Source organism: Agelaius tricolor, unplaced genomic scaffold (assembly GCF_023055355.1).
Source record: "Agelaius tricolor isolate 1412-34295 unplaced genomic scaffold, bAgeTri1.0.p SCAF_15, whole genome shotgun sequence".
Classification (NCBI taxonomy): Eukaryota; Metazoa; Chordata; class Aves; order Passeriformes; family Icteridae; genus Agelaius; species Agelaius tricolor.
In genome coordinates, this window is record NW_027269275.1 from 14,852,264 (window position 1) to 14,864,393 (window position 12,130).

General features: G+C 51.3%; 1 protein-coding gene across 1 annotated transcript; it reads right to left on the reverse strand.

Moving 5' to 3' along the window:
- Positions 1 to 527: 527 nt before the first annotated feature.
- On the reverse strand, positions 528 to 6,014 carry LOC139596373 (C-signal-like). The gene is made up of 6 exons (XM_071440627.1): positions 5,532 to 6,014; positions 3,259 to 3,310; positions 2,339 to 2,529; positions 1,862 to 2,020; positions 1,481 to 1,591; positions 528 to 796 (listed from the first exon to the last, which is right to left on the reverse strand). Exons 1-6 carry the CDS (start codon positions 5,676 to 5,678, stop codon positions 683 to 685), a joined length of 774 nt encoding a protein of 257 aa, XP_071296728.1. The 5' UTR covers positions 5,679 to 6,014; the 3' UTR covers positions 528 to 682.
- Between the last annotated feature and the right edge of the window lie 6,116 nt (positions 6,015 to 12,130).

The following is a 12,130-nucleotide window of genomic DNA, read 5'->3' on the forward strand; positions in this document are numbered from 1 at the left end:
GCTGCCCAGCCCACCTTATTAAGGTTCTCAGCTTCTCCCTCCCACAGAAGTGCCGTTCCCATGCAGTGATCCCCCATGGGACCAGATTTCCCCCACCCAGGGGTACCATGCCCAGCTGGGGCACCACTGTGGCAAGAGCTCTCTGCCTGAGATTGCAGAACTGGACTGTAGAGCCCAGTCTTCCCATTCCAACCATGAGGCTGCTCCCAAAGAAAGCATGTCCAGCACAAAGTCATCCCAAGAAATCTATGGCAAATACACCATGCTTTGGTGGAAGCATGGCAGAAACCAGGCAGACCTGGGCACACCCTGCAGCCAGGCAGGACAGCAGGAGCTTTGGGTGAGTTACACGTCCCCTTCTGCTCAGAGCAGCTGAAGACAAGGCAGGCAGACTGCTTGGATCACAGGATCATTTAGGTTGAGAAAACATCTCCAAGATCATCAAGTTCAACCAGGCCAGCCAAATGCCAGGCTATTTTTTGCAGGGGCAAGACAGTCTGAGTAGAGACTCTGCAGCTGGGAGAAGGCACAGGTACTAATTGACTTTATTTATTAGGAAGTTGAAGGCAGGGATCACACCCTGCCCACCCACTGGAGTCCCAGGTAGGTCCCTTGCGGACCACAGAGGGCTGAGCACCCTGAAGTCCCGTGGCGTGGAGTTGCTCACAGGGACAGAGAGCAGTCACCAGGGGATGGCTTTCCCTTCCCAGTTGACCAGAGTCCCACTGTGTTTCTCAGAAAGGATTGGCAGCACAGACAACAACCCCCGCACACTTGTGTCCACTGTCAGGTCAGCCTGCAAAGGGAAGAACGAGACACCACCATCATTCCAGGCCATCCAGCAGCACCCACTTGGCTCATGGGCAGTGACAGCAAGGCTCCCTCCACCCAGAGTGAGCAGAGAGCCATGGGAGCTGGGACAAATCCACTGAGGATGGTTGGGTATCTGCACTGCTGGCTTGGATGGAGGTGGATTGGGCTGGGAAGCCAGCCACAGGTTTAACCAAACAGGAAGAGATCCCTGCTGCAAATGAGATGCTTTGTGCAGCCTTCTCAAAATCCTAGTGCTGCAGGGACTACCCCCACTGCAAAACATGGATCCTGCAGGATGAATGGAAACCTCATGGACCTGCAGTTCTTCACGGAATGGGGCACAGGATGGGATGGTGTTGCTCCTCTTCTCCCTGCTCTGTTGGATCCAGGTTCTCTGCATATCTTTCAGGCTGCCCAAAGCCCCTTTTTTCCCCCTGAACAAGCAGCCTGATATGTGCTGATGCTATTTCCCAGACGTCCCAGTATCCACATGTTCTGCAGGGGCCCAACATAGACATGGGCAAATTGGGGCCCAAGAGGCAGCTCATTTCCACGTGGATCCTCCCTCCAGAGAGCCATCTTGGCCACCTGGGCCACCTCCTGGGCAGGTTTGTAGCCTTGGGTACCACCTGTGGGTTCCCTGTTGACCTGCTTGGCCAGAACTCACCTCCTGGGTGCCCATGTCTGTTTTCACCCAGCCAGGGTGCAGTGCCACACACAGGATCCCAGCTTCCTTGTAGGTCAGAGCCTGGCACATGGTCAGCATGTTGAGGGCAGCCTGGGTGAGGAAGCAAGCATCATCCATGGGCAGCAAAACCTCTATGAACCAGGTTCCCTACCCATTGCTGCCTCTTGGTGAGAGAGAAAAAGCAATGCCAGGTCTTCAAGATAGAGTGTGTGTTTCCCCTGGGTGGGCATGAAGATGCCCTGGGAACTTGGGGTCTCCCTCCATCTCTCAGTGCCAGGTGTTTCCCTGACATCCAGCCTGGCAAGGGCAGCTCTGACCCCATGGAGCTCAGGAGCTGGGGCAGGTCATGACTCTCCATACCTTGCTGCAGCGGTAGGAGATGACAGGGTGGAAGAAGGAATCAGGTGTTTTCTTGATGGACCCTAAGATGGTGGAGATGTTGATGATGGCTGCCTTGCTGCAACTCAGGCCCTTTTCTTTGCTGTCCTGGGCAGCCTTCTTCAGCAGAGGCAGGAAGGCCTGTAGAGAAACAACCTAGAGGGACACCTGTGCCTCAAGCCAGTCCCACTTACAGCAACTGCAACCCAGGGAGGGTGAGGAAGAACAGCAGGCTGTCAGGAGAGCCCAGCTGTTGCTGCAGTGGCCCTGCCTGCTCCCAATTAGACTTGCACAATTCAGAGAGGCTGCAGAAGGCTTAGGCTTGAAGAGCAGCCTTAGCACTCCCTGGCACAGCCCCCAGAAATTTGGCAAAGCCCTCCAAGATTTCCCTCATGACCATGGACAGCCTGGGACACCCTCAAGTTGGGCCAAATTTCATCCCCAGAGCTTCACCCGTACCTGGGCCATCAGCATTGGCCCCACTGCATTGGTCTTGTAGGTCCTGACCATGTCCTCAGCGTCGACTGTGTCCAGCGAGGCCGTGGGGGTGTAGATGCCGGCGTTGTTTATCAGCAGGTTCAGCCCCATCCCGTTCAGCTTCCCCTCCACCACCTTCGCCGCATCGGTGATAGCCGAGGGGTTTTCCACATCTGCAGAGCGAGAGAACAGTCTGAGAGCCACGGGAGGGGAGGGCGCCGAGGAAATGTGCGCGCTCCGAGCCGCGCGGCCCTTCCATCCACGGGCAGCAGATGGTGCTGCGAAACCAGCTCCGACTCATCCCGATCCTCCCAACACCGCCGCCTCCGCCGCCAGCTGAGGGCACCCGCCAGGAAAAGCCCACCGTGGGGGCAAAGCGCTGCTGTGCGTCAGTCCTCAGCATCCACTGCTCCAAAGTCTACGTCTGAGCAATTTCTGGAGAGCCCAGGGCAGCCTCCGGAGGGACAAGTCCCCAGGGGAAATGTGCTGGGACCTGCTGTGGGATGGCCCTGCAAGGTCCTTCTGCACCTTCTCAAGATCTGGGCTAATCTTACAGCATTCCCACAGGAGCTGCCTTCCTCCCAAGGCCCTCCTGGTCTTGTCTAAGACTTGGGATCAAGGCAGAGCAGGGATGTGGTCACTCAGCTGGGGGAGCCAGGGGGCTGCCCAGGATGGATCTCAAGAACATTCTGGTCCTGTGGCCATGAGGCAAGGAGGCTCCAGGGAATGGGGTACTGAGGCTGAGAGGGGTTGGGAGAAGCTGGGGTTTTGGCAGCAGGACTTGAAGAAGCCCTGAAGAAGTGGATCCCCATGTACAGCCTGAAGGGAGAGAGGGAAGGAGAAATGGGGCATGCATGGCTGGTAGTCACAAATTTACCAGCTCAGAGGCAGAGCACACATACCCAGCTTTACAAGAACCAGGTTTGGGTGTTTGGATGCCAGATCTCTCAGCTCCTACAAAAAGAGACATGGAAACAATCAGCACGAGGCAAAGGTGATGCCAAGCATCATGCTGGGGTGCCAGCAATGGCCCACCCTGAGGGAAACATCGTCCAGGCGTTACTCAGTGCTCGTGAACAGCTGGAATGGGGACTGGCCTTGGCTCTCAGGCTTCTCCCAGGCTCCACAAAGCAATGTGCCATGAGCTCAGCACATGCCATGGCCATGACTGCAAGATACTGTGGTCACTTTCCCAAAGGGTCATCCACAGCCCAGCCAGAGCCACAGCAAATGATGGGAGCAAAGTGTGAAGGACCAATTTACCAGGGAAATGATGTGAACTGGCTGGGGACACAGCCAGAAGTGTCTTCCAGAGGCTGCAGGAAATGAGGTGGAAGAGGAATACCTGTGAGTGCCAATATCAGATTTGACCTGTGAGGAAATCACACCTGGATAGGCCAGTCCCAGATCCACTCACTCTGGACTTTATTAATGATTAGTGAATGTAACCACTTTGCACACTTTTATTGGCTGTTTTCACCTCGTGGGGATATTGGGTGGAGTGGGTGAAAAGCTGAAGTCTCGGGAGAAGGACTGTAAATCCTTCAAGTGACCTTACAGCTGGGAATAACACTTGATAAACCATGTAAACAGCAGCCAATGATCCACTAGCACGGATCTTAATAGTACTTGTGTCTCCTCTCTCTCTGTACCTCCCTGTACCTTTGCCTGGTGTTGCAACAGGGATCCCCCCTGGTTATCAAGATAACAGAAATAAATTTACTCTTTGCGTTTTAGCCATCGATTGTTCTGCATGCCTGTGCCAACTCCCACAGTGGAGGATTCAGAAGCTCTTTTCAGCAAGGAAACTTTCTACTTCACAGTTCCTAGCAGCTCTTTGCTCTGAGTCTCCAACTACAGCAGGTTTCAGACAGCAGAAACCGAACCACCTTGTTCAATGTGCCTAAAAGGATTGCTTTTACAAATAAAAACCTCTTCCAAACATGCCCACAGGAGAAATACAAAATGGTGGTTTCTTTTGAGAGGAACATAGAGCAGGAGAGCTGCTGGGACTGGCCACGGTTCACTATCAGTTATCTCTGGGCTCCCTCACCAGACCCTATCTTCCCACATTAGCCCCGGGAAATCATGTTAAATCCATTAATTTGTTTGTGGTGGTCAACAGATATTTCTCCTCTCCTGTTTTTCCCTCAACAGCCCCATTCCATCCCAGCAGGAGCTTCCCCCACCCCAACACCTGGTCCAGGCACAAAAGGGCAGGAGAAGTGATGTGGCCTCTGCTGTCTTTGTCCTGTGGTCACAGACTTCAGCAGCACCCTGATGACACTGCTCTCACCCTACCACAGCTGGACGACGCTTAGGGAAGTATCCCCTGGCTGGGAGAGTTGCATGAGGACCACCTCGTAGGAAAACTGGCTCCAGACCAGCCCTGAAAAAAGTCCCTGATCTCATCGCTGCCCTGCAAGAGTCCTGCAAGTTGTGGGGAGAAAGAATGGGGCAAATATAAAAGCCCTGTCCTATCTTTGACCCAGACAGCTTGGGCACCAGCCACAGCAGGAGCTGAGCAGCCCCGGGCTGGCAGTAGGGTGGGCTCTCACTGCCCCAGGACTACTCCTGACATGGAATAATGCACACTTGCAAGAAGATGCAACAAACAAATCAGCTGGAGCTAGGATCTATCAGAGAGCAAGTTTCTCCCTATTAGTATTTCAGTGGGACACAGCAAGCAGAGGAAGACAAGCTGGATATAAAGCGAGCTGGAAGAACAGGGAAGAATTGTGATTCCCTGCACAAGCAACATGTGTCAGTCTCTCCCATTTCAGCAAAGTGGAAAGCAGGGACAGGGGGATCCCACAGGCCACCACGTTTGGAAATCCCATGTTCTGAATCTCGGGATTTTGCAGAGAGCAGCGTGCCACAGCAGGACCGGCCCGAGCAGCGCTTCGGGCACCGAGGCCAGCCCAGCTCGGCCCGTGCCCGGGGGAAAGGGCCAAGCCTTGGCACGGCAGGGCGGGTTCGGGCACACCCAGCACGGCCCGGGGCAGCCCAGCGGCGCGGCCTCAAGGGTGACCCGGCCGATTCTCCGCCGGCTGCACTTCAGGTGACTTTCACAAGGGGCAGGGCACGGTGCGGGCAGCAGAGCCCCGCGCCACAGCGAGCCCTTCAGGCCGGTGACAGGGGCCGAGCGTCACCGCCGCCCCCGGCCCGCACTGACCTGTGCCCGCGGCCCGTCGGGGTCCCGGCAGGTGGCGAAGATCCAGGCGGGGGGTCGCGGCGAGCCCAGCAGCTGCTTCACCAGCTCCAGGCCGATGCCGCGGTTGGAGCCGGTCAGCAGCACCGTGCGCGCCGCCGCCATCGCCATCGCCGCCCGCGGCCCGGCCTGCCTGGCGCCGCCTCCCGAGCCCGCGGGCCGCACCGGGCTGCCCCGAGCCCGGGGTACAGCCTGAGGGGGCGGGATTGTGTCTGTTTGTCTGTGTGTCCGTGTGCCTGCCCACCTAATGTTCACTGCAAACACAACAACCGTGTGTTCATTCCCAGCCCTGGCGCGCCCGAGGGGAGGAGCGCGGGGTCTCGGAGCGAACCGGGGCGGCTGAGGGGATTCTTGCCGAGGGTGGCGCGTGAGGGAGAAAGCCTGGAGTAGGTCTGGGTGGTGTCTGCAGCACCTTTAGCACACTAATCTTCACCGTAGATAAGACTAAAAAAAAAAAACAACTACAAACCCAACCCAAACTAAACCCGTTTAGCATGAGAAAGTACCAACCCCTTTACAAGCTGTTTTTATTGCCTGCCCATAAATGCGCATGATTTGCCTCTTTCCGTGACCATCAGATGCAATAAATCTGGTAAACAAATAGGATGTAGCACCCCTCCTATGGAGATGGGCTGAGAGAGTCGGGGTTGCTCAGCCTGGAGATGAGAAGGCTCTGTGGAGCCTTAGAGCCCTTCCAGCGCCTCAAGGGACTCAAAGAGAGCTGGAGGAGGACTTTGGACAAGGGGGAATGGCTTCAAACTCACACAGGGCAGGGTTAGATCGAGTGTTTGGAAGAAATTCTTCCCTGTGAGAGTGGTGAGGCCCTTCCACATGTTGCTCAGAGAAGCTGTGGCTGCCCCATCCCTTGAAGTGTTCAAGGCCAGGTTGGACAGGGCTTGGAGCAGCCTGAAGGTGTCCCTGCTCATGGCAGAGGGGTTGAATAAAATGGACTTTATGGTTCCTTACCACCCAAACGATTCTGTGATTTGGGCAGTTTGGGCTTGCAGGTGTTTTGAGGGATGTTTCCTCCTTCTTTTTGTTGCTGACCATCAGGTACCTGGTTGAACAGCTGCGCCAAAGGGGTAGCGTAGAGTAAAGCAAGGAAAAGGTTTGCTGGCATCTAGGGATGGGAAAACAGGGCTGGAGGGAAAAGGGAGAACAGAAAAGAGATTATCAGCATCAGCTGGAGGACAGTGTCTGGAGGGGGTCTGCATTTGCCAGCCTGGAGGTGGGTGTTATTGTTTTATTTTTTAGCTGTTATATGGACAGCCACATACCCATTAAAATCCCATTACGGTGAGCACACAACTGGGATTTAAACAGTGAAGTAATGACTGAGCAACTCTGATGTATATAAGGGTTGTTATTTATGTTGCTTATTTTCATCTTTGTTTGACAAACACCACACAAAACATCTCTGATACTGATAAATACATCAGAAACTAAATATTTGTATCAGTCGGGTGATAGCATCAGGTGATTTGTGCTAACTCTATCCTGCTCCATGGTGGTTCAAGTACACAGGAGCCTCTGCTCCCCAGGTTACTTCAGGACATTAAAATGCTTTTAGACTTTTCTTTTACAGGAGTTGGAATTTAATAAAAATAAATGTTTGATTATCCTAGATATTTGGATCCCCTTCTCTTTTTCCTGCCTCCCTCTGTGCTCAGGCCATTAATTCAGTGACTTCTCAGCAGAAATGCTGCTCTGTCTATGGCAAAGTTTAGCAAATAATGACCAAGGGGTACCAACATTCAGGGTGAACCACAGCCAGGGTTTGGCCACCTGTTCCACTCAGATCCTGCATGCTGCAGGCAAATTGCATTTATAGCTCTTCCTGAAAAGTGCTTGTTTGAAAAAGCCTCGTAGACAGGCATCTCCTGTGCAGAAACAGTTAAAGTGCAGCCGCAGCTGAGGGCAGGAGGAGCCTGTTCTGAATGCTGATGTGAACCCTGAAAGAAAGGCAGCTCCAAGTAGCATTAACTGAGTACTTTCCGGGCAGGTGTGGGCATTGCTTGACCTGCTTCTGCTCCCCATGAATGAAATAGAGGATTATCCATTCTTTGAAAACCTTGCTAGTTAAATGTTGGGAGGCTTCCAGCAGGTAATGATGAAAAATGCAACCAAAAAAAAAAACAGCAACAAGTAATAATAAAGCATAAAAGCCCCAAGGCTTATCCAAGTACTCTAATTTCACTACAACAGGCATTGGGAAACTCACTGCTGCTTGGTAAAGTCTGATATTGGTGAATTTTGGAGCGTTTGAGGGTATAAATCATAGAATCTTAGAATGTTTTGGGTTGAATGGAACCTTAAAGATCACCTAGTTCCATCCCCTCTGCCGTGGGCAGGGACATTTTCCACTGTCCCTTAAGACCTCCTTAAGAATACAAAGAAGTATTTGAGTTCACTTAGCTAAAAATCAAAACTAGTAATTCCTGTTATCAGCTCATTGATGCTGTAATTTTATTGAAGTTTCTGCACTGTAAAGAACATGTGGGCACATGTCCTTTGCACTGTGCTGATGGATTCATCCTAAGTGCTGCTTTAAGTTACTGGATTTAAAAAAAGTGCAGCTAGAGGAATTAAAGAAAAAATGGTAAGTGGGTTTTTTCCCCCTTCCTTTTTATAAATATGGTTTGAAACCAGAATGAACACCTATGGTAAGTTTAAATTTCTGCTGATAAAATACTAATGCAGCCCCTTTTACTCTACCAATGTCCACAGCTTCTTACAGAACAATATGAGTTTTTGCTGTTCACAGGCTGTATTTTTTCTGCTCAGCTGTGTGGGCAGTGGGTCACATCATTTAGGCTGGCATGGCATTTTTGGAGTAGCATGGTGCTCAGCTTTTAACTTCTTTACAGGGAGTAAATTTTGAATAGTCCCTTAAATATTTTTTAATTTAAAAATTATACTCACTCTTTCCTGCTTAAATATCTTTCCTTAATAAGACTTAATGATTTTTTTCAACTGGATTCCCAAATTAACATCTCCATTACCATTTATCTATTCCTAAACCTTACTGAGCCTCCTTTTCTCACTTCAATACTTGGATGTCAAACCAAGGCAGTCACAAGCTGGTCATTTAGCCCGTGCCTTAGTGTTCCTGAGAGGGAGCGTATCTGCCACACGTGACAGCCCATCCTCAGCCATCCCTGTTAGCAAATCTAATAATGGGAAAGAAAATTCATCTTGCTTGGTGGTTCTGAGGTCCCTCTTCATGGCACTGTGCTGAAGCATGAAGGATAACCCAGCCACCCATCCCCTTAGAGGATGGGAGAAATGGTCAGTGGGAATCTGTGCTGTGCCCATGGGTCCTGGCAAGGCAGTTCTGTCCCAGTGCTGCCAGCTCTGCTGCACCCAGGTAGCTGAGGCATCTTGGCTGCTGTCACAAGGGGAATATCCCCAAAAAGTGTTTCTGAACCCAGTGTGAGGCCCCAGGCTGGCACAAGGTCAAAACACTGTGGCCCAAGGGAGGCTGCATGGACAGTGTGAGCGTTTTAAATCCTCAGTCATAGAATCACAGAATTGTTTGAGTTGCATGGAGCCTTAAGGACCATCTTGTTCCAAGCCCTGCTATGGGCAGGGACACCTTCCACTGGACCACGTTGCTCAGAGTCTCCCCAACCTGGCCTTGAACATTTCCAGGGATGGGGCAGCCACAGTTTCTCTGTGTAATCTCTGCCAGGGCCTTCCCACCCTCACAGGGAAGAATTTCTTCCAAATACCCAATCTAACCCTGCCCTCTTGTCAGTGTGAAGCCATTCCCCCTGTTCTGTCACTCTGTGCCCTTGTCCCTCTCCATCTCTGATAAAATGCAGGTGTAACCTGGATGAGTCTGCTTGGAAAACAGCAAAGCTGTGACAAAGGTGCCATGGGAACTTCACTTGGGAGCTGCAGGTAAGCTCCCCCAGACCCTGCATCCTTTCACAATGGGGTGTCACTACTCATAGAATCATATAATGGAATCACAGAATGGTTTCTGTTGGAAGAGACCTTACACATTACGTAGTTCCAACCCTCCTGCTGTGGGTTTCCAACTCCCTCAGATCACTAATCCTCTTCAGCCCAGAAGAAAAGTAATCAGGGAGGGTGGGTACTGCCCAGCTTCAGTTACAGTGCAGGGTTGGTCTCACCCCACCTCTTCGTGGATGGCTCACTTACCACTATCTACTGATTCTTTAGCAAATGACTAATAGGTGATGACAGACCTGAATGCATTGTGGAGCAAGGGACAAAAAAAAAAAAAAAAGAAGGAAATCAGCGATAAATAGCAGTGAGTTTATTTCTTATTTACAGTAGATTAAATGTACTAAAATTAATTATGCCACACCCCTGTTCCCCTGGCAGGCAGAGAAAAGCATGTTCCTCCATGTTTCTGTCAGCAGCACTGTCATTGTGCAATCATCTTAGTGACTGAGAGCACACTTGAGCCTCCAGCAACTGAGAGTGGAAAAGGTGTGACTGCCTCTTGGAAAACTGGCTCCAAGTATTCCCAGTGTAGCAATATGAAAACAATCCTTGGGTAAATTTGCAGCAGCCTGGGGCTCATGGGAGAAGAGCTACAGTGCCCCTGAACTTGGTGTTTGTGAGGCTGCACCTTGAATCCTGTGTTCAGTTTTTGGCCATTCACAGCAAGAAAGACATTGAGGTGCTGGAGTGTGTCCAGGGAAGAGCAATGGAGCTGGGGAAGGTCTGAAGCACAAGTGTGATGAGGAGCTGATGGGGAGCTGGGAGGGCTCAACCTGGAGAAAAGGAGACTTGGGACCAGGACCGTTATCACTCTCTACAACTCCCTGACAAGGAGGGTGGAGCCAGGTGAGGTCAGGCTCTGCTCCCAAGTAACAAGTTACAGGATGAGAGGAAACAGCCTCAAGTTGTGCCAAGGGGCGTTTCAATGGGATACTAGGAAAAATTCTTCACAGAAAGGACTTTCAAGCACTGGTACACAGGCTGCCCATGAAAGTGGTGGTGTCACCATCCCAGAAGTGTTTAAAAAATGCATGGTTGTGGCACTTGGGGACGTGGTTTAGTGGTGGAATTGGCATTGTTAGTCTAATTGTTGAAATCAGTGATCTTAGAGGCCTTTTCCAACCTAAATGATTCCATAATTCTGAGAACTTAAATGCTCAGCTTAAGATTTAGACCGTGCAAGAACATTTCAGAGCAAAGGAAGCACCTGAATCCCCTCTTAGGAGCTGGACCAAGATCCTCCTTCAGAGGCTTGGGGACAGCAGCAGCCCTTGTGATGAGACTGGGCTGCAAGGCAGTGAAACTGGTTTCTTTCCCCTCTGCCTCTTCGTGCCAGGCTGGACTTAGACTCCTGGTGAAGCAGTGCTTGTTTAAACTCTAATAATCAATAATGCAGCCTATGGCCCCACAGCAAAGTCAACATGACAAAGTTACAGCTCCAAAACAGTGGAAGGCTACTCAAATGAGGTGACACAGCAAAAATAGGAGACTTAAAATGTTAATTGTTTGCTTTCTGATGCTACCTGCTTCTGAGTCACTGTGGAGGTTTCAAACAGGCTGTGGGTGATGGCCTTGTCCTCCATGTAGAGGAAGAAAACCATGGAAGTCTGTTTGGCGGATTTGAGCTCTGGTGCATCTGTTGGCAAGTATAGTTGAGGTCTGTAATCATTGAAAAGGAAATACTGAAATGATCTATGGAGCCTGAATGCCAGTCCAGCCATCTGGGAGATCCTCAGTGAGAGATCAGTCTGAGATACTGAAAGGCCCAAAGCTTTGCACTGCTGGTAAGTGGTAGGAATGCACAAGGGAAAAGAAGTGTCTCAATCCAATATGGAAAATTCAAAAAGTAGACAGATCCAATTGACCAAGGAAACAAAGTGGGAAAAAAAATTAATTGCATGGAACTTAAGGAGAGGCTCAGACTTGGCAGAGAGAAGATATGGGATCAGCTCACTATGGAAGATGCCAGTATGCACCTTCCCAAATGGGTTTGGGGACGGTACCCTGTGCAGGTGCTCCCAGGTCTGATTATCTCACAGTGTCTGCCAGCTGAGCCCCAGCAAACAGGCTGGAGTGGGCAGGAGGAAATCAGCTGCTGCCAGAGCATGGAGACACTCTTGGCATTGCCACTGGGGGAAGCTGTTCTGGTTAAACCTGCTGCCAAGATATTCTGGGGCACAAGATGACATGTGAGCAGCCTGTGCAATGGCTCTGGGACTCAATGCAGGAGGACAAGGGGTTGGCAAGAGGTTTCTGGGAGTGGGTCTTCATTTACAGTGGGGCAGGAACACATGGTGTACACACACACACCTGATCCAGCCTTGCCGTCTTGTAATGCATCACTTGCGGTACTGACCAGCACTGGGCTCCACTGGTGGTAGCACAGAACAGTCAGTGCCTCATGGCAGTAGTTGAGGTGGAGAATAGGCTTTGAGCAGGGCATTTCCTTTGCAGGTAAATGTCCCAGGTGCCTGAGTCCTCTGTGGCTCTGATCAAAGGGACAGTTCAGCTTAGGACAGCACCCCAGGGGATGGGGCACATGACCTGCAGCATGGTGCTGAGCCAGCCATGCAGGTCCCCACCCTCCT

What these genes read in the sequence shown, in the direction of transcription:
- LOC139596373 (XM_071440627.1), bottom strand. Translation starts at nt 5,678, where the DNA reads ATGGCGATGGCGGCGGCGCGCACGGTGCTGCTGACCGGCTCCAACCGC. An exon ending in CCGACGGGCCGCGGGCACAG is followed by an intron (nt 3,311 to 5,531) that starts GTCAGTGCGGGC and finishes CTCTTTTTGTAG; the next exon opens with GAGCTGAGAGATCTGGCATC. An exon ending in GGCCAATGCTGATGGCCCAG is followed by an intron (nt 2,021 to 2,338) that starts GTACGGGTGAAG and finishes GTTTCTCTACAG; the next exon opens with GCCTTCCTGCCTCTGCTGAA.